The 21883-nt window shown below is 33.7% G+C and overlaps 1 protein-coding gene across 1 annotated transcript in view; it reads left to right on the forward strand.

Moving 5' to 3' along the window:
- Window positions 1-21883, forward strand: part of LOC109579481 (uncharacterized) — a 319803-nt gene that overhangs the window by 211868 nt on the left and 86052 nt on the right. Inside the window, exons 9-10 of the mRNA XM_049446659.1 lie at window positions 17507-17779; window positions 17980-18405. Coding sequence (XP_049302616.1) covers window positions 17507-17779; window positions 17980-18405 — 699 coding nt within the window. The remainder of the gene's footprint in view (window positions 1-17506; window positions 17780-17979; window positions 18406-21883) is intronic.

A 21883-nucleotide genomic window follows, 5' to 3' on the forward strand; every position in this document is an offset into this window, starting at 1 on the left:
AAGGACACCAACGATTAATAAATTTTTCGTACATTTTTCTCGGCGTTCGTTTGATTGTTAGACTTGTGCAACCTCATATACTTAAACCTAAGCCTCAACACCTTAGGGGTTTGATAAATGTAGGATTTTCAACTTTCTTGACAAGCATCTTTTTTCCGAACTATAATAACTACAGTTCTCGTTGCGGAAACTATTGTTCCTGAGCCCAACTGATATAACACAATCGTCATTCGACTTACTTCTGGATTGAGACAAGTAACAATGAAAATAAATGAAATTCTCTAATCTAGTGAAAGCATATTCGATGCCATTATGTATAAAACTCGTTTTATATAACATGGTCACTACGGACACGCTGGCAGAAGTCCAGACGCTGATCCCAATTTTCGACGGTTTTCAAGCACAAATTGGCCGATAGTGCTGCAATTTCAGTTCGCATGAAGTTCATCAATTGTCGCTGGCTTGTTGGCAAAGACTATAGACTTGACGTACCCCCACAGGAAATAGTCTAGCGGCTTCAAATCGCATGACCGAGACAGCCATTTAACTGGGCGGCCATTTCGTGAGATAACACGTTCACCCAGCACGGCTTTCAATAAATCGATTGTGATATGAGCTGTGTGGCTTGAGGCATGTGGCATCGTCCTGTTGGAACCACATATTGTCTAAGTCCATATCATCTTATTTAGGGCAAATATGTTCGATTATCATAGAGCGATTCTCATTCACAATAACGTGCCGCTCTTGATCATCATAGAAGAAGTACGGCCCAATGGACTCTTGGAGTATGTGTGGATTGCTGCCTGACCAATAACACATATTTTGTTATTTACGAAGCCATTCAGCCAGAAATGAGCCTCATCGGTTTCAGGTCGTTAGTAAATTTTAATCATTTCAACTCGTTTTTGGATCATATATCTTTCCTTGATGAAATGGCAAACTTATGTACTGAGGAGAAATGTCAAAAGAAGGAGAAATAATATGATGTCGAATTTTTAATTAAGAAAAAAATATTTAACTCATTTAACGATTTTCATCCATCATATAAAACGAAGTCCTTTTCAGGTTATCTTTATCTCCATTTCTTTTCTGTATTTACTTCGCAACAACTTATATTAATGTAAAAAGCACATTCTTCTAGAAATATTTATATTATTTTTAATGTTTGCTGCCCAATCGACTCAGGTATGTTTGGGGTGTAAGCAGGAATTTCTACTTTACTCATTCCTATATTCATATTTACATTTATGACTACATTTATAAAAAAATGTGGTCCAATAGCATTTTAAAATGGCAGAATACCGAAGTCTTTAAGAACTCACGCAAGCAAACTAAGAAGTATATTGATTGACGGAGTAAGAAAGCAAGCCTCCTGGTAATTACCAAGAAGTACATGAGCAGAAAGGGTAAACTTTAACATGCTCGCCTTGCCACGTCAATCACAACAGAAGCAGCTGTTACGCAATACAGTGTTTAAAAAGAATTTAAAAACACTTAAATTTAAGAATTGTTATATTTATCCACCTTTTTTTGTTTATTTTTTATTTATTTTTACACCGAATTTACACCAAATATATTTTATATGCAATTTTTATGAATTTAAAAATATTTTGGAGAAATTTTATTTAAACTCATCTATATATTCTGAGCAGAGTATACTGAATTTGCTGAAATGCTTTTAATATCTAGAAGGAAACGTCAAAGATTTTATAATGTCTACATCTATTTGTAAATAAGTAACTAATTATCGTTATGATCTGAGTTGATTTAGCCATGTCGGTATGTCTATCCGACTGCCTGTATATATGTAGATAGTATTTGAAATATTCATCTGAAATTTTCCACACGTCCTTTGCTTTCCAAGAAGCTGCTTACTTGACAAAATCACCAATATCAGACCACTATAGCATATAGCTATCATATAAACTGAACGATCAAAATCAAGTGCTTGTACAAACAACTTTTTTAAGTGACAAGATATCTTCATGAAATTCCGAACGAAATATTAAATCAAAAAAGCACTACAATCCACAAAGAAATTGTCCAAAATTGTTCACTATATCATATACCTACCATATAAACTGAACGATCAAAATCAAGTGCTTATACAAACAACTTTTTTATTAGCAAAGATATCATCACGAAACTCGACACGGATTATTGAACGAAATAGTCTTACGATCACCAAAGAAATTGTTCAGATTGGTCCACTATATCTTATAGCTACCATACAAACTGACTGATCAAAATCAAGCCCTTGTATGAAAAACTTGTTTATTTTTAAAATAATCCTCACGAAATGTGGCATGGACAGTCGTCTAAAACAATCATATAAGCTGTGAATAAATCGTTCAGATCGGACCATACAAACAGAACGATCAAAATCATGTTTTCATGAAATGTGGCCAATCCAATTAAAGATAAAGACCTTCCCATATACTTTTATGCTATAAGAAATGCACCCCGGCTGTGCAACTGTTTGTATCAGCTCTTTACTTGGTGGCAGCAATTTCCAAACAACCCCACTCTTCCAAATCAACAAACATCTGAAACTATCTAAGCAGCTGTCACTAGCAGCCCACCTTCGAGAATTAACCTGCCGCTTCCACTGAAATTGGAACACTACGGTGTTTTCAACTCGCGAATTGCTCGCGCTTTACACTGTCTTCCCACCAACTTCGCACATATCAGTTGTATACATCTGCTTGTGTGTCTGCCTGCCGTTGCACGTCTAAGACGCTAAAGCAACTTGCAGCCACAACATTTGCATTTAGTTACCAGCAGCTGGCTTATTTGCAACTTATCTGCAAAGTTTAATGGAATTTTTAGCGTTACTCATACGCCCTGTAGACACCGTCGCGACTACTAAATTGCATGCTGGCATAGCTGTGTACGCAGTAAAGTGTTGTTGTTGTTCAGTACAGAAATTTTTTGCGGGATGTATATGATTTTATACTTTAGTGAACTTATTTAAGAGCAAAGGCTTAAAATATGAAAAAAATGTATGTATGATGTGTTACTCATACGCCATGTGGTCATTTGGGTCTTCCTCTGTGTATACAGCGTAAATTTGCATGATAAATCTCTTATAAATGGGAACTAGTTTGTTTAGGATTATTTTAACGATAACCTAAGCCATTTTTTTATAATCCGCAATGAAAATGTCTTGTTATTGTTTCGTTTTTTAATATAATTTGGATCTTCAAAATTTTTTGTATTAAAATAATACTTTTGAGGCTTCACAGGAATCAAATAAAATTCAAATGAATGAAAGCTAAATCATGTAATCAACCATAATTTCTGTATGATTTTTTCATATATGACATCTAAATCATTAAAAGAGCTTCCTTATCACCTGCTATAGCACATTTTGTGTCTCTTATCTATTGAAAAAGACTATAATTATTAAATGTTGCAAAATTTAATTATCGATTATATTTCAGGACCAATATATGCACATATATATGAAGGTAGATAAGGAATAAATTATTGAAATTTAAAATAGAATTAATAAAAAAGCGCTTAATGCAAATTTTCTGCATATAAAAATTTTAATATTAATTTCAAAGTGAAATATTGTCTAAGGATCAAATACGATTAAAACATAATTTGGAAAACTTTAACTAAAGATTTGGGTAAGAGAAATTTCTGTGTAGGTTTTGCTCCAAATGAGTTAAATAGAGACCAAAAAAGGGCACAAGCTTTTGTTGAAAAAAAACAGATTTATCTCATTAACCACCATCCCTATATACTTGCTAATGCGACTATTTTCTGTTTTCAAAACTGAAAACAGCATAAAAACGACTTCTTATGATAATATTCCAGACTTTCAAGCAGCCGTAACCGAAGTGCTGAAGAACATTTCTTTCAAGAGTTAGGTTTAGTCACAGATCGAGAAGACTACAGAAAATGCCTAGAGCAGGGCTCCAGGGAAACAATGGAGCATCTCTTGTGCACTTGTCCCGCATTGGGATGTCATGTACCGCATAGACTACGCTGTAAGCATCTGGGGTCCCCACGGTATGATACACTGGAGGAGGTATCTATAGAGAGGACGCAGGGTCTGTTAAAATTCGTGTCAAGTGCAGGCCTCGTCTTGGACCTAGCAACTGAACTCCAACTGTTATCTTCTTTATTGGTGCAGACACCGCTTACGCGATTATAGCCGAGCCTGTTATCGCAAAGGACCAAAACTGGTCTACCAGATTAACTTAACCTACGTATAGCCATTTAATATAGTTTAAAGTTGACTTGACAGAAATTTGAACAAAGAAATTATTTTTTTAAAGGTAATGGCTGTTTTTTATGATTCCGTTCAAACCAAAGCTCCTTGCGGTGCCCAGCACCAATCCTTGTAGATTCATCTAACTCAAACGAAAATAATTATTTTATTAATATCTGATCTAGTGACCTAATTTAGTTTTTTTTATTTTAGATTAAATTGTTTATAAAATATCTAACGGTGCATTATTTTGGTGCAAAAACAAAGTGCTGTCGATCCATCATTCCGCCCTCTCTTACACAAATAGTATTTCTTATTGACAGTTTGACCAGTCGTAAGGAATTCGGAGGGCACCACACCTCAATAATCGAAAAAAACTGGCAACATAATCTTGATTTTTGACCAACTTTGACGTGCTTTCTTCGGTTACGGTTCACCTTGGCCACGATATTCGGATTGATCGTTACAGGTTGTAAGCATATAGCCAAGACTTATCGTCAGTATGAAAACGGTTCATGACATCCTGGTAGTCGGAAGGCATTGTTTCACACACGATATTGAGACGCCGTTCTTCAAAAAGAATAGTGATTTTGAAACCAATCGTGCTTTCGCTTTTCTTCGGCCCAAATGATCTATCAAAAAGGTTTTCAACAATCTTTCCGATATTTCCACGCGGCCAGTAAGATCTCTGACTCTTAATCATCGATTACCAAGCACCAAATTCTTTATCTGATTGACGTGTTGATCATCAGTTAATGTTGAAGCTTGCTAGAGGCTTGAACAATTAAGTTCGAATTGGACGATTTTTAATCAAGGAGCGGCATACTCGAAAGGCATTACTAATGCAAAGTTTTATCCCGTTATGTTAATTGCCCCTCGAATTTTTTATTGTTTTGTCTTTAAATGCAGCAGTCCGATTCAAATTTGATCGAAAGGTATTTGCCAAAGACCAGCATCTGGCATTAGAAAGTCCGTCTAATTAAGAAAATTTTAAATACAAATGAAACTGGCTACTTTTCTCATTTGGTTTAAGCTCAATTATTTACTAACTACTATACTTTTTCTTATAAAATCTTCTTTTGTTTGGAATACCCAAAAAATTGCAAGAACCAAATGAAATTCGAAAAATTGAAAATTAAATCACATAAGCCAAGGAAGAGCTTTTTCAACAACGAAAATTAAGCCAGCGAATCAACAGTTGTTACAAACATGGGTACTTCTACACACACAAATATACGCAAACACACATATGAACACATTCATGTATACATATAGTTGTAGTAGTGAAAGTGCTGCTGCACTCTGCACATTTTGCATAATTTACAATTACAATTACGACTTTTGTTCGTTGCGAATATTTCTTTTCCTCCTACTTCCGTTTGCATTGCCAAGCCAAAAACTAAAGAAATTGGAAAAATTGGTAAGAGCATCCCAAATGCAAATATTTTTACGCGCTTGTTTGCACAATGCCATTGCAATGAAATCGATGCCAAATGGCTTGCCATGTGTGCAAGTGTGTGTGTGAGACCAAAGGCAAAATGGACGGTGGTGGCGTCTGTGTTTGAGTTTTGTAGGACACGAGAGTATACACACATACTCACACACACATATGGCATGCTTGCCATATTTGTTGCTATCAACAGTAGACAGGCAGTCAGCAAGCAAATGTGCAGTCAAACCGTCAGTTGGACAACAAAACTGCAACAACAACACACATATTTACAAAAAATTGAGAACACACACTTACACACATACATAGTTAGATGGCGTGGCAGATAGATTGAAAGCGGAAGTTGAATAGAAATGCAAGCAACCGGATATAATTGTGTTTGCTATGCATATTTCCGTTACTGCTGCTGCAACAACAGCGCCAGCAATGTGTATCAATGGCGTAGTGGCACAACAACAATAAATACTAGAAATACTACCCCAACTACTCGTAACTGCTTTACATCAACTATTGGCAACTTCAGATTCACCTACTTTTGTAACTGTTGCTGCTGTTGTGCTGTTGTGGAAATATTGCACTCAGATTGAATGCATTGCGCTTTCGACGTTACAAAGCCGTTGCTCAATTCACGGCTTTGTTGCAACAGTATTTTTATACCCTGAGGAGGGTATTTTAAGTTTGACAAGAAGTTTGTAATACCGAGAATTAAATGTCGGAGATCCTATGAAATATACTATATAAAGATAAATGATTAGTAGGACAAGCTGAGTCGATCTGAGCCTGAGACCATCTGTCTGTATATATGAGAACTAGTGCCACAGTTTTTGAGATATCGATCTGAAATTCGGCACATGTCTTTTTCTTCCCAAAGAGCTGCTCATTTGTTGGAACCACCGATATCGGATCAGTATAGCTTATAGCTGCCATACAAACTGAACGATCAAAAGCAAGTCCTTATATAGAAAACTTTTACAATTAACGAGATATTGTTACGAAATGTGGCATGGATTATTTTTTAAGGCAGTCCTATTAACTATGTACGAATGGATGAGATCGGACTACTATAGCATGTGGCTGTCATACAAACCGATCGATCAAAATTAAGTTCATATATAGAAAACTTTTGGATTTGACGAGATATCTTCACGAAATTTGGCATATATTATTACCTATATCTTATTGCTACTATACCTGCAGAAATTGTTCTGATCGGATCACTATAGCCTAGAGCTGTCATACAAACAGAACGATAAAAATCAAGTTCTTATATGGACAAATTTTTAGTTTGTTAAGATATCTTCACAAAATTCGACATAGATTATTTTTCAAAGCAACCCTACAATCTGTGAACGAATTTTTCAGATCGAACCACTATAGCTTATAGCTCCCATACAAACCGATCGCTAAAAATCAAGTTCTTATATGGACAACTTTTTTATTTGTTAAGATATCTTTATGTAGTTCAGCGCATATCATTTTTTAAAGCAGCCCTATAATCGTTGAACGAATTGTTCAAATCGGGTCACTATATCATATAGCTGTCATACAAACTGTTCAATCAAAATCAAGTTCTTATATGGAAAATTTTTTTATTTTCTTAGAAAACTTCACGAAATGTGGCATATGTTATTATCTAAAACATCACTACTATATCTGCAAAAATTGTGCTGATCTAATCGCTATAGCATATAGTTGCCATACAAACTGTTCAATCAAAATCAAGTTCTTATATGGAAAACTTGTTTATGTGATGAGATATCTTCACGTAATTACTTCACAGATTATTTTTCAAGGCAACCATATAATCCTTGAATGAATTGTACAGATCGTGCAACTATAGCATATAGCTGCCATACAAACTTATCGATCAAAATCAAGTTCCTCTATGAAAAACTTTTTTATTCTGAAAGGTATTCCAGCTTCGATGCAAACGAAGTTACCACTTTTTCTTGTTTATTTCTTCAGTACTCAAGTGTGTTTGTGTTTGCATACATAAATTGAACGCCAGCGCTGGCAAACGGCTTGCATAGCTCAGTAGTTGCTTACAAATGCATGAGTTTTTGTGTGTTTTTATATATTTGTATATGTGTATGTTTGTATGCATATATTTGTGTACATATGTATCCACATCCTTATACAAGCAACAACAAGCTCATAGAAATGCATGGAAAAAATCTTTATAGCAAATCTCTTTGCATTCTGGCGAAGCCGGGATTGATGTGCAACTTTTGATTGCAACATCGATACAAACAAACATATGTATGCAGCTGCATATGTCTCCGGATTTTTATGCAACTGAAGAATGGATTTATGCCAAACGAAATAAAGATTAATGGATAGACGCTGGCTTAGCTGTGTGTGTGGCTTATCTGTGTGTTTGCCTGTATGGCTATGTGTTTGTGTGTGTGTGAATCTCGAGATATAAATAAAATCACAGGATATCAGCGTTGTGTTGTCTGCATGTATGCGATTACTCTGCACTGCCAACTGCGTTGTACTCCTCCTCCTTTCTATCCCCCTCCCACTCTCTTTCTCTCCCTCTCTTCACTTCGTTATTGCTAAGTTATTGCCTTAAAACTTAATATCAGCTGCAGTAATAGAATTTCATATGTGTGCATACATTTACTAACTTGCGGATTAATTTACTATTGCATTCACACATATGTATATATAATAAATACAACTACATTTACATACACATAGCACACACTTATAACAACTGCCGCTGTGTGCATTTCGTAGCGGAAGATTTGTTGCGGAAATTTGAAACGGAATTACTTAAGCATAAGTGAAATTTAATTATTAGTTAGTAATTGCTGTTAGTTAGTTAAATGCTGCATCTATTCAAGCCGCCTATAACTCAATGTACATATTGATATTGTGCTTTATGTTATGCACACATGTATACTGTTATGCATAGATAATTGAAGCGTTAAGTGAGATTTCAACATAACCGTTAATTTTGATCAAAGATTAATATACATTTCAATTTCAATATTAGTTAAATGCAAAGCTAAGTGAGGCAGACATCCATGTGTATCCATTTAATAAAAGTTTATTAGTGTTAGTTTCAATAAATGTGCAAACATACGTAGTAGTGTTAGTAGTGGAACAAAGCTGGTTTTATTTTGGAGTACATATATTAAAATCATAATAATTTTGAGTACAGTTATAAAGGAAAAATTTTATAGGAAAATAAAATATATAAAATGGAAAAAATAAAACTAGTTACCAACTAGTATTTTTTGGACCAGTTGTAAAATACAGAAATAATTGTGTTTTAAGAGAGTAATAAATAGATTTCAAAAATTTAAATTCTCTTTTTTGAAACTAGTTGGGAACTAGTTGACACGATAGGTCCATATCAAGCGTTTATCTCTAGGAGAGCATTTATTGTTTGTTGTACAATTACAATTATTTAAAAAAAACAAAACGTCGAAAATTTTTAACACAAAAATTTTATTTTTTTTTTATAAAAACAAAGTCTGAAAAAAGCAAAGTTTTCAAAATTTTGTATTTTTCTTTCATCCAATAACTAGCTTATTATTCCAATTAAAACGTGTATATTTCCCATTTTACTTCGTGTGATCTTACAAGAAGTTCTCCTGTAAGAAGTTGGGCGTCAAACAGCAGGCATCTTTTTTCTAAAAAAAAGTGTCGGAAATGCTGTGGTAATGGCCGTGTTTTGAATATTTTCCTTTAAAAATTTCACAAAAGCTTTATAAAATAAGTATATTTAGAATAGTAAAAAATTTTAATTATTTTTATTCTCGCGACTACTCATGAGACCCTTATATGTATATACTTTTGTTTAAAACAACTTTTACAAATTGTAAATTTTTGGCTCACTACTAAGGTCGAATATAATTTTTACAAAATATTTTTTCTACATTTTAGTCTCTATAGATAACATCTTCTTCTTCTTCTTCTTAATTGGCGTAGACACCGCTTACGCGATTATAGCCGAGTTAACAACCGCGCGCCAGTCGTTTCTTCTTTTCGCTACGTGGCGCCAATTCAAGGTCAAGGTCCTTCTCCACTTGGTCCTTCCAACGGAGTGGAGGTCTTCCTCTTCCTCTGCTTCCCCCGGCGGGTACTGCGTCGTAGATAACATCTTAATCGCGTAATTCCAAAAATCCACATTTTTGCATTAATATTCAGATTTACCTTAGAGAGATAGTTTTCGTATGAAATCTGGGCATTTGCATGTTTCTTTTTCATTAGAAGAGATGAATTCATGGAATTTGCATTGATTTTTCTATCCATGGCTACAATCTCCGAAGAAATTGTTGTTCTATAAATCAATCAATCAAAATCAAAATAAGCATCTTTCTATACCTTTTGGTTAATACAAAATGCACATGAAAAAGGTATGAAAGCTTGGGTACAGCCGAAGTTCATATTTTTTCTTGTTTTTAAGCAACTTCAAATTATAAAATATAAGTAGTTTCAGGAAATCCAAATCTCTGATAAAATGGTGTATGAAGAAAAATCATTAAATAGTTAGCTGTTACTTAGAATGACCTTATAGTGAGACATGACTTTGTATTGAATATAATGATATTATTCCCTATTTTCAAATGAATGTTTAACTTCTGCTGTGTGAATAATTTCCAATAAAAATAAAAATATATTTAAAGTATAAGTTTATAATAATTTTTTTGTTTGAATTTTGCAAAAGAAATTACTAAAACTCCCACAGAAAATAAAATACTCTAATCGGAAGAAAAACAGAAATTAGCATGAAACGGTTCATGTCTTGGTTAAGCAAAGACTCACAACGCTAGCATTGCTGATAAAATGACCAGAAACTTTTTGTGAAAGCACACAGTTAAGCTTAAATTCTATAACATATGGCAATATTTACATTATTATTAAACCATTTACAAGCGGAAAATCAAAGTAGAATTTTTTTGTGATAAAATTTTTTGTGAAATTTTATACATATTGTCCCTTCATACCATTATGTTATATAAAAGATTGTAACTTAAAAAGGCACCTCAGAAGCGGCGTATTTGTTTGTTTCATTTATTTGTACAATTTAATTCATAGAAAAATATTCGATTATTTAATCTAAAAAAATAAGATATACGAAAATATAATAAATTCAAATTGGCTAATCTTTAATAAAATAAACGCAATATTTCACATAAACGAACCAATGAACAATGTACTTACAAAAAATGCCCGCACTTTTTAAATCATACACATACCTTCAACTTTGTGGTTATTCAACAGAATCAAAACTGTTGCACAAATATAATTGGCACAATGTTATGACAAGTCTATGTGGTAGTGATATAAGATAATGCTGATATAACAATGTGTTAAAAATATTTTCCGTAATTTCTGTACATAAATTGAATAAGTTACGCCTATTGTCTGCATTTTGCTAGTTTTTGTAAGTAAATGTAACAAACAATCTGTTGATTTTAATACTTTTTCAAAAGCTAAAATATATTTACATGCACATGTATACATATTTTATAGCAATTACAATTATATGTTATGCAAGCTAAGCATTTTTAACAGATTATTTTCATTTTTGTCAGTCATTATTTCATCAAAATACCTTTCCGGCTGCCTGCGGGCTTCAATAAAAGGCATGGAAAAGCCGCAAAATTTTTTAATTTGTTTCGGTAAACACTTGTTGATTAACTATCATGATATTACATATTTTTTAAAATGAATTTAAATTTGTTTTACTACTTTTCTTTAAAATGTCAAACAATCATTGATGTTTAAAAAAATCATAAATAAACATTTGTGTGTCTGTTTATTTGGTATACAAAATGATCAAGCAGATACTAGCTCTCTATCATATTAATATGTTAAATGAATTTTAAAAAGCAGTGTCAATAACATTTAATATATTAAGTAAGAAAAAAATTAAGAAAAAATATTTATTTTTTTATTGCATATATCAATATTTATTAAAAAATATTATTGCTGATATTTTTTCTTAATTTTTTCTGTCTTAATATAACAAATGTTACTGACACTATGCTTAAAAATGCATATACATTTAAATTTTAATATTTTATTTTTGTCATACATTCATTAGTATTTCTGCCTTAATAGGTGTTATCGCAGCTTTTCAAAATTCAAGCATTTTCACTGCAAAAGCTCAGTCAAATAGAAATAATTGTGTTTGTCTGATTCGGATGTCAAATGTAAATGCAGCTATTTAAGTGGAAAATCGCAGCAATTTGCAAGCTAAAACAGGCAATCGCTTTTAATTTAATACAAATTTATGAGCACTTGAAAAAAAGAAGGCAGAGTAGTGGTACATTTTTTGCTTCCAGGGTAAAAGAAGATATACAAATTGTTTAAAAAATATTAAATGGTGTTTAATACTTTTTTCTCAAGTTTTTACTAAATTACAAGAGAGGAAATATATAAAAACAGATTTTTGAAAAAAAAAATTATGTTTTTCAATTCTAATTTCTCTATTTTTTACCAACCAAATGTACATATGAAAAAATTAAAAGAAGAAGGTTTAATGTTGTCCAAATCACAATTCTTAATTTTTGCTAATCAAGTGAAGAAATATATGAAGCAATTTAATGTTGCTCGTTATATACTTCTTTACATTTTTAGTTACTAAAATTTTATATTTCGTGTAAATATTCTACAAAAAGCATAATTATGAAAGCATTTGAATGTTTATTGCGCTTTTCAGCATCAAAAATAAATAAATACCATTTTAGGTTGTCTGAAGATAGTAAAAGTATCACTATTTCTGCATAAAAATTCTGCATTCGAACTTTTGCTTGTCAGCCATGCCGTATGAGTAACATTTTCCCAATATAAGATGAATAGAAGTTACTTATACGCAGTAGCTAGTCAAGGAATTTCACTATTATTAGTAAAATGTATTGTTTATATTCTTATTACTATTGCAATTATTAGTAAAATTGCCATATAGCAGATTCTTATCAACGAAATTCTTTCTTCTAAAAAAATTTGATTGAAGCCCGTATATTGATATACATATACATGAACTACTCCATCACTTTATGAGACATCGATCTGAAACTTTGGACATGTTCTTTTATTACCAAGAAGCTGCTCACTTGTGGGATTCATCAATATCGCACCACTATAGCACATAGCTGCCATACAAACTGAACAGTCGAAACAAAGTGATTGTATGGATAACTTTTGTATTTAACGAAATATTTTTATGAAACTTGACATGCTTTATTATAAGAAGCAATGACGCAATCTCCGAATAAATTGTTCAGATCAGAACACTATAACGTATAACTGCCATACAATTTGATCAGCCAAAATCAAGTCCTTCTACGGAAATCTGTTTTTTGACAAGATATCTTTACGAAACTTAGCATGGTTTATTGCCTAAGTCAGTGGTTTAATATCTGAAGAAATTATACAGATCGAGCAACTATGTCATATAGCTCCCATATAAAGAGATCGATCAAAATCAAGAGATAACTTTCTTTTTATACTATTTTCTGCTTTAAGAAATGTATATCTAAAAAGTAATATATTGCTTTGGTGTAGACGAAATTGACATCTTTTCTTGTTTCTAATATTAATTTAGTTTTTGAAGCAATACTCGTGCATGTATATTAGTAAACAGCTCTTATCTTTCGATAACACTCTTTAAAGCTCTCATTATTTCAACAGCAAGTGAATTTAAGCTCTTCAAAATTTCAAGCTTTAATAATTTTCCTTTTATTTCACTGCATGTTACTCTTATTGTCTATACACATATGTACATAGCAAAGCAGAGTTTCAAGCACCAAAACAAATAATTATAAACTTGATGGTTGGTTTGCCAAGGTTACTCATACGCCATGGACTGTAAATCATATAACGTGTATAAATAAATATAACTAAATTACATAAAATTAGGTTAAATATTTTGTTTTCTGCGTGCATTTAAACATGGTTGCTACAGCCAACTATCAATCTTCGTTTACAGAGTTCTCTTTTGCCACTCAATTTATTTTTAGTACGCATACGCTCCTATAAATACACTATACGTACATGTCTAGTTAGGGGGCGATATGATTTCCCACAGCCACTACCACGTAAGCAAGCCAATATTCATATATTAATTACAAAAAAATGAAAAAAAGCTACAACGCAGTGTGGGCAAACAACACTTACAACAAAGCTCGCAAAATGTTACTAGCGCTTCTTGCATGCGGCATTTTCCGAGAACTTAAAGCGAGTAAACAGTTTGCTGTGAAGCTTTGAAAAACAACAAAATACCAAAAACAAAAATCCAAAATTTATAGTTGGTTGTTGTTGCTTGCAACACTGTTATGGCACTGCCTTATACACTTAGTAATATATATATATATACTATATATACCTATACAAAGTATAGATGCCTCACTGACACATATAAATATTGACCTGTGTGCATATGTAACAGAGTGCATGACACAATAAGTCTCTGCTATGCTATGCTATGCTTTCACTTAATGTTGCTTGCACTTGCGGTACCGTTACTAACGTGTAAAAGCTGCAGCGCAAAGCATAGACTATGAAGTGCATTAGTTGCTTCATAAATTATGGAATTTTGCAAAAACATTGACAGCAAAAAGCCATAATAGCAAAAACAAAAACAACGGTAATAAACAAAGTAATTGCAAAACAACAAATAGTGCAATGTGGAAACAAAATTATGAAAAAAATTTATTGTGTTAGAATTATCAGGTGAGTGGCGCTATGCCAGTGTTTGGCAAATTGTAGAAATGGCAATGTTAAAGGATCCAATAATTGTTTTTATTTATATACATGCTTAGATTAACTACTTAAGGGGTAATATCGACTTGTGAATTTTTAAAATCGATTTTTGCCCCTATGTATTATACATATTTATGTATATTTGAAAATATTCTCTGAAAAAGTGAAGTTGATAAGGCAAATAGTTAGTTGCGTAGATATTAGGGTATTTGTATGATTTTTCTATCGTATTGCAAAAGGCAACCAAGACTCTAAACGCGTTTTTACGAAATACTGTTTTCAAAGTCGGTGATCAAAATTTCTTCGAAAGGCTGAACTGACCAGTTTCAGATCAGATATTTTCACATGAGTTTGTTAGAAAAATTTGTGAAGTTATGTTCGACTTTTTTTAATATTTTCGATTTTCTTAATATTTTCAATTTTTTTGGACACTCTTAAGACCAAATTTTTTGCTTAAAATACGAAACCACATAAATCGAGTTAAAATACAAGTGAGATATATAGTCACCGAAAATGCAAATCAACGCATCAACAAAAAATAATCGGAAATCGTTGTCACCCTATGCATACTTATATATATTTACATATGTATATACACTTATATGTGAGAAATATTTTCTACCTTAGTTTTGAAAAGTTTGGAACACCCTGTTGCTAACAGTTTCAGAAGTTCCTTAACAACTTTTTTCTAAGTTAAGTTACTACACCATGACTGGTCAATATGTTGCTGTTGCCACAAGTAAATCTATCTATTTACCACTATTTTACATTTTTTTTTTAATTTTTCTTTTGTACCAGTTTCTTTTGTTTGCTGCTTGCTAATGGTCAATTAAGCACTGCAGTTGTTTTTCTGGAATTTTCTTGCACTCAACTGGCTTACAAAATAGTATGTATGCATATATGTATATATACAACCAAAAAAGCTGTTTATTAAATTTATGTTAGAACGCAACCATAAACAAACTATAAGTCTGTATTTATAAAAATATACTGAAGCTTTTTAGTAGAGAAATAAGCAGGTTACAACTTAAGGGGGTATTCTAGTCTGGTGTGATGAGTTTTAGGTAATTTTTGAAGTGTCGACAAAAAAACCATTTAATATTACTATAAGTTTTATTATTAGTTATTTATTAACAATTGTGTGTTTCAGAAAAAATCAAAGAAACAAAAAGTTAAAAACAAAGTCGGATTCTCAAAAAGTTTACAAGTCAGCCTAGCCACTGTACGAAAGTTGCCTTTTGTATTTCGAGAACAATTATGAATAATCAAAGATCGCTTTATTGTTTTTCAATATATTCTCCCTTAAGATCTATACACTTTTGCACGCGTTTGAACTAATTGTCAATGTAATTTCTGCACTCTTATTGAGGTATCTTCTTTTGAAGACATCAACCGCACTTTCAGGTGTCGAAAAGCGTTTACCTATCAGTTTATTTTTTACGGACGGAGCTAGAAAGAAGTCATTGGGTGCCAAGTCAAAACTTTGCGTTGGATGGCTCATCAAATTGATGTTTTAAGTGCTCAAAAATTCAATTGTTTCATCCGATGTGTGAGAGCTAGCATTGTCGCGATGAAGAGGGATTACCCTTCGTCGATTAGTTTTCCAGATTTCTTGAAAACAACTGGCAAACAAATGGTTGTATTCCACTCAGAATTTACTGTTCTGAGCTATTCCAGTGGTATTGTTGCAACAGGCAATCATTTGCTTGGAAGTGCTTCGTTAGAGAACATTTTTCTAGCTTTCTGCTCATCCTTAAACACCCATACGATACAGCCGGCTGCTGTTTACTTTCGGGCTTATATATGCAAATTCCGGAATTGTCATCAGTTATATTGAAGTGTTTCCAAACACAGTTGTAGTGTTTTTTTACACTTCTCCCAACCAATCTATATAAGCTGGTTGTGAGCAATTGTGTGTGGCTCCAACGTGAACAAATTTCGCTTTCCGGCAACCACAACATCTACTGCTTCACTGCTTATAAGGACCTTTAAAATCTTCTCTCTCAAATAAAGCGTAAGGGTATATTTTTATTGAGCTATGCCCGAATGTCCTGGTAAAGAATTCACACCAGTGACCGAAAAGTTAAATACTCATTTAATACCTCGAGTTTTGCAGCGTTAGAGATTTTTTCTGCTGCTTCAAATTTTTCACTCAATCAAAGTCTATTATGGTACAACAAACTTTTAAACGGCACTAACTATTGTACTTACGCGTAACTCCATTACTTTTCATTGAACTTAATTTTGTTTAATATAAAGATAGACAGATAGTACAAGACAAATTTTAAAGCATATTAGCTTCTGTGATGTGGCAACCACACTAACGGTGCTAATATCTACTAAACCACTCTGGACAGTGCCTTTTCTACTTCTATGTGTTTCCTCAGCGCTGCTTGTAGCTTCATTTTTACCCTGCTTTAACCCTAAAGTGGTCACATGGGTACTAAAATGCTCGTATGGGTGTTAAAATACTCATATAATTGAGTGCGTTCTGTATGTTTATGAGTGCTTAGTGGGGAGCATACATTTTTTTGCGATGTGAATACGATGCCGTGTGTACTTTTTTGTTTGTTTTTTTTTTCCTCTTTTATGTTTCACTTAATTTAGTTGGTACTTAACTTATTAATAACCACGAATGAGGGTTTTTAAAATTTAGTTGACTTGTCTGTGTTAATTGGATAATTAGAAGTGTTGTAAGACTATAAAAGATATTATGGGTATGCTTCTTCAACTCAGCGAACTGGACTCTAATTATTAGAGTTCTAACAGAATTAAAGGTACCTGAGTATCATATTCGAATAATATTAGAGAATTTATACCTATACCTGTACCTTCCTTAAAATTAGGTCAAAATTGATGATGAGTAATGTCAAGCCCAATGGTGGAAGTGAATGAAAAAAGCACAAAAGCTTTCAAAAGCTTTAAAAGCTCTTAAAACATCTTTTTTTATTACCAACTGCGAAACTTCTAGGGCCTTTTTGATATGAAAAAGCAACGCAGGCGAGATACACATATAAATTTAAAATTATTTCAAGTGACTAGAAGAAATTAAAATCTTGCTTTTAAAAACCATCCATTTAACTTCCAAATATTTCCACTTCTCCTTACAGGTCACCGATTGGGGCATCGAGCAGTGTCGCTCACTACATGTGCATATCAAAACGCCGCCACGCCTACGCGTCGATCCCGCCAGCGTGACATTGCAACGCGGCGATTCGTTGCGTGTGCGTTGCCTCTCACCCGGCAACGATGACATCAAGCGTTATGCACAACTTGGCTACAGCTGGACACGGAACGGTGTACTCTTTCAATCGAATTCCGCCACAGTGATGTGGGAAGATCTGTATCCCGATGGGAGCATACTGAAAATTAATAATATACAGGTGAGTGAGCTTGAAATGGAGGAGCTTGAAAGCTTCTATAGTTGCATAGTGGATACTTGAGACCTTTTTTGCTATATATTTTTCGCATAAAAACATTTCAATATATATATTTTTTTAATTTTGAAATACACTTTAAATATTATAATTTTTTTTTTTAATATAAAATTTTAAATATATTTCCTGCTCTTTTGTTCACACAGAAATCCGCCGAGTACACATGCATTGTCTCCAACACCGTGCGTCCGGTATCGAAGAGCGTCTACATAACAGTTATCGACCGCAATGCGGTACGTGTGTGCCACAGCGACACGCTGTACGGTGTCCGTTGGCCGACAAGTGCACCAGGCGCCGCCATTGTTGCCGACTGTCCGCGCGGTTTTGAGGGCCACTCGCGGCGCATTTGTGAAAGCCGCGATACGGGAAATTCGACATGGTTGTTACCCGATTTCGCGCTCTGCGTACATGATCAACTTTTGCTGATTTACAATAAGTTTCGTGCACTAAGCGCCGGCTACCAGCAGACCAACTCATCGGCCATACTGAAGGCCTGCTTCGCATACACGGCCAAGCGGCATAAGCGCTTTCTGCCCGGCGAGGCGGGCTTTCTCATCGATATGCTGCATGAGGTGAGTATCAAGTGTCGACAGTGCTGCGGATATATTTTTGTGTTTTTGTTGTTGTTGTGTGTTTGCTGTGACCTAAAATCTCCGCAAGCACAAAGTGTGCGCAGCGAAATGTTGTGTGTGTGTGTGTGTCGTAAAAGCAATCGCCTTTTATATTTATTTAATGTGTGTCAAGCACACAACAACGGTATTGTTTGGCAAATGTTTACGTGCATTTTAAAATTGCACTCGCCATGAAAAAGTGTCACGTGAACGCCTTATGTGCTCGACGCTGTGGTCGAGATAAAGCGTACGCCGCGTGTGACTTGCGAGCAAAGCGCTTTTTAAGGCCTTTAAATATTGCATTTCAGTGGTGATTCTTATTTATTTATGAAAATGTATAAAAATATTTATATTTCAGAGGAAAATGCAATTTTCGTATTTTCCAAAAATACACCAAACTCAATAGCGATTCTTTTCACTTTTTTGTGTTGCTTGCTTTGTGTTACTTTTCGCATTTCTTCTCGTGCTTTTTGTTGGTTTTCTCATGCAATTTGTCACATGTGTCACTTCGTGCCCATTTTTCAAAATGGCACTCTAAATGGAAAGAGTGGAATTCGCTTTGGTCGAAGGCCATTATTATAGCAAACCAGCTAAGCCAATGCGAATCGAAAGCTCACATGATTTCAAGGTCAAGAGTTTCTAGTAAATTTTTAAGCATCTTATAAGTACGTGTGTCACCATTTTTATTATGCCATAAATAATTTCCCAGTTGGATAACTGTCAACGAGCTGTCAAAGTGAACACTTGTGTTTGACATTCATGTTTGGTATAATTTGGCAAATTACCATAAAAGTTTTTGCACTGAAGTAAGGTTTAAAAATTCGGAAAAAATTATATTCAAAAACGTGTTCTAAGAGCATCACATCAGCTTGTACTAGTAGTATATTTTACTTTTTGTTGTTGTAAGAACTTGTTGCATGCAGCACATATCTTGTTTTCGAAAAAGTCTTCTCGTATCTCTAATCAAACTTCAACTTATTATTTATATTTATACTAATAAATAAATAAAAAAATATGTACCATTTTAGTCGACCACTTTTTGCCATTTTTCCGCTAGAGACATTATACCATCAGTGCAAATCGAAATTTCGAAATTTCCAGAGCGGAAGCGAGCGAACCATTGTTGTGCTACAAAAACTGATACAGCATCTTCTCCGTAAACCTTCACAAATTCCATTAGTGGCTTGCGTAACATTCTTCTTTTTTTATACAACAATATCTAAATATAGCGAATTTTGTCACCATTTTCACTAATTTTTGAACAGCCGTAACTTTTTTTTTAATTTCGCTGAATTAATTTTGATTTTTTGAAATGAAGCTTAAAATCTCACCTTTCCAACACTATATGGTATATGATTGCTGGCGCTGGAGAAATACGACTGCAAGGACATCTATTGACAAATTGCAAAAATTTTTTTTTTTATTATATAAATATATTCAAATATATATCTTTTTCAAAGTGTTAACTCTAGTTTAGGTTAAGTGATGATAGACTGGCTGGATGCCATGCCATACATTGACCTACTGGAGGTTCCGACCCTGGAAGTTCAGTTTAATTTGAGTATGCGCCATAAGGAACGTCAAAAACGACTTAATATCTAATTTTTAAACTTCTTCTAGTTCAAAGAACTGTGAAGTTCCTAGATCTCCATAAAAATTGTTCCAACATCATTGACAAGATCTACTTCCCTGAACTTTTTGCATGTATGGTCGTTACTTATACCCACTCGGTTACGATGTGCCATTAGTTCTTTTGAGGCCGTGAGAGTAAAAATATGCCAGTTTTCCTACCGGGCTCTTGCATTGGATCTCGGCGATCTTGCATACATCTAAGGCATTCCCTCTCGCCCTGCTCTATCTGTCAACCGAAAAATTTCATTGAATATCATTTTTAGAGGCAGCAAGCAATTTTATCAGCTATTTCGTTTCCTGGAATGCCTTTGTGGCATGGAACTCAGTATATAAGCAGTCGTCTGCTGGCAACCACTACATCTACTGGTGTTCTGCATATAACAATATTCTCTGACGTAATTTGGGATTATGGCATTATTTCTCGCCTGTCTATCTTCGTATTTATTGATCTTTTTTATGTCTCCTGCATTACAATGCCTGGTGAGTCGCATGCTCGTGCTTCATCCACCCTTTTTATTGAGATATAAAATTTTCTCTCTAAAATTAGTGCTCTTTTTATCCACATCCTGTTTATTGAGCCCGAAGGTCTTTGCGAAGAATTCACCTCTCGCAGCTGATTTTGCTGCAATGCTTTGCACTTCAATGTCAATGAGTGGTAGGTTGCGTAACATAACCTAAGAAAAACCTTATTCAATGTACATATATATCCCATCTTTGTAACAATTTGTATATTTCAGCCTAAAAGAACTGCATCGGCTTAGCGGCCAAATATGTATCAAGCCGAGCTTTTAAACGTTTTGGAATGACTGCTTGAGTAACTCCCAAAGATTTTGTGAAATTTGTTTGTATGTTTAACAACAATTTTCATGGACCATCATCTCCAAACCTTTTTGGCCGCCATTCTTCGTGTTTCAAGCTAAAATCACCACCAATCGTGGAAAAAAAACGTTTGATATATTTACGCAGATAGAACATGATCTTCATAAATTTCCATCAAAATAGTTGCATAATGACTTTCGGGTAAGGATTTCTTCATATTTAAGCAATTAAGAAAAGCTCTCGCAAAAACACGTTTTCAGGTGTTAAGTTCGGGATATTTGAGTGAAGAAATGATTATTATGTTGGCCAAATGAATTGCATGTACTAAAGACGACACACAAGACCATACGCTTTCCAGCACATGTTCGGAATACTGAACAAGTTACGTTATCACTTCAAAGTAGTTACACACCCAATACTTACCAGAAAGTCTTAAATATTTCCATTAAGATGCGGTATATATTTTTTTGCATAGCACAATTTCCAAAAATCAGCATTATCTGCAGAGACATTCCTTTGTAAGGAAGATTGTTCCTTAGCCGCAATTTTTATCAATTTTCAATAAAATATTCCATACTGAAATATAATATTTTTTGTTAAAGCCAGAAAAAGAGAAATTTCATTTTTCCTTGTCCCTTGCTAGCTCAAAATATTTTTATATTTAGAACTGTTGTAATGACTATGGACTACCTTTAAGCGTAAATAACCTCAATTGTCGTGTTAGTAGTGCGAACAATCATAAGCAGACTCTCAAAATGATCTTAAGTTCAAAAGCAGTGTTTGTTTGTTGTGATTATCTCTTGATATCTGTAGGTCACCAGGACCGAAGCCGGAGTTTTCTGAATGCCACACCCACATCTGAGAGACAATTTGATTTAATGAAAATTTCTTTACGTCTAAACTACGCACAGTATTTGAAAATTTGCAGCCTACTTCTGTTAGATTTTTTCTATCATACTTGTATTGCTTCTAGCCATAATCCTACCAA

This window comes from Bactrocera dorsalis, chromosome 1 (genome assembly GCF_023373825.1).
Source record: "Bactrocera dorsalis isolate Fly_Bdor chromosome 1, ASM2337382v1, whole genome shotgun sequence".
Taxonomy (NCBI): Eukaryota; Metazoa; Arthropoda; class Insecta; order Diptera; family Tephritidae; genus Bactrocera; species Bactrocera dorsalis.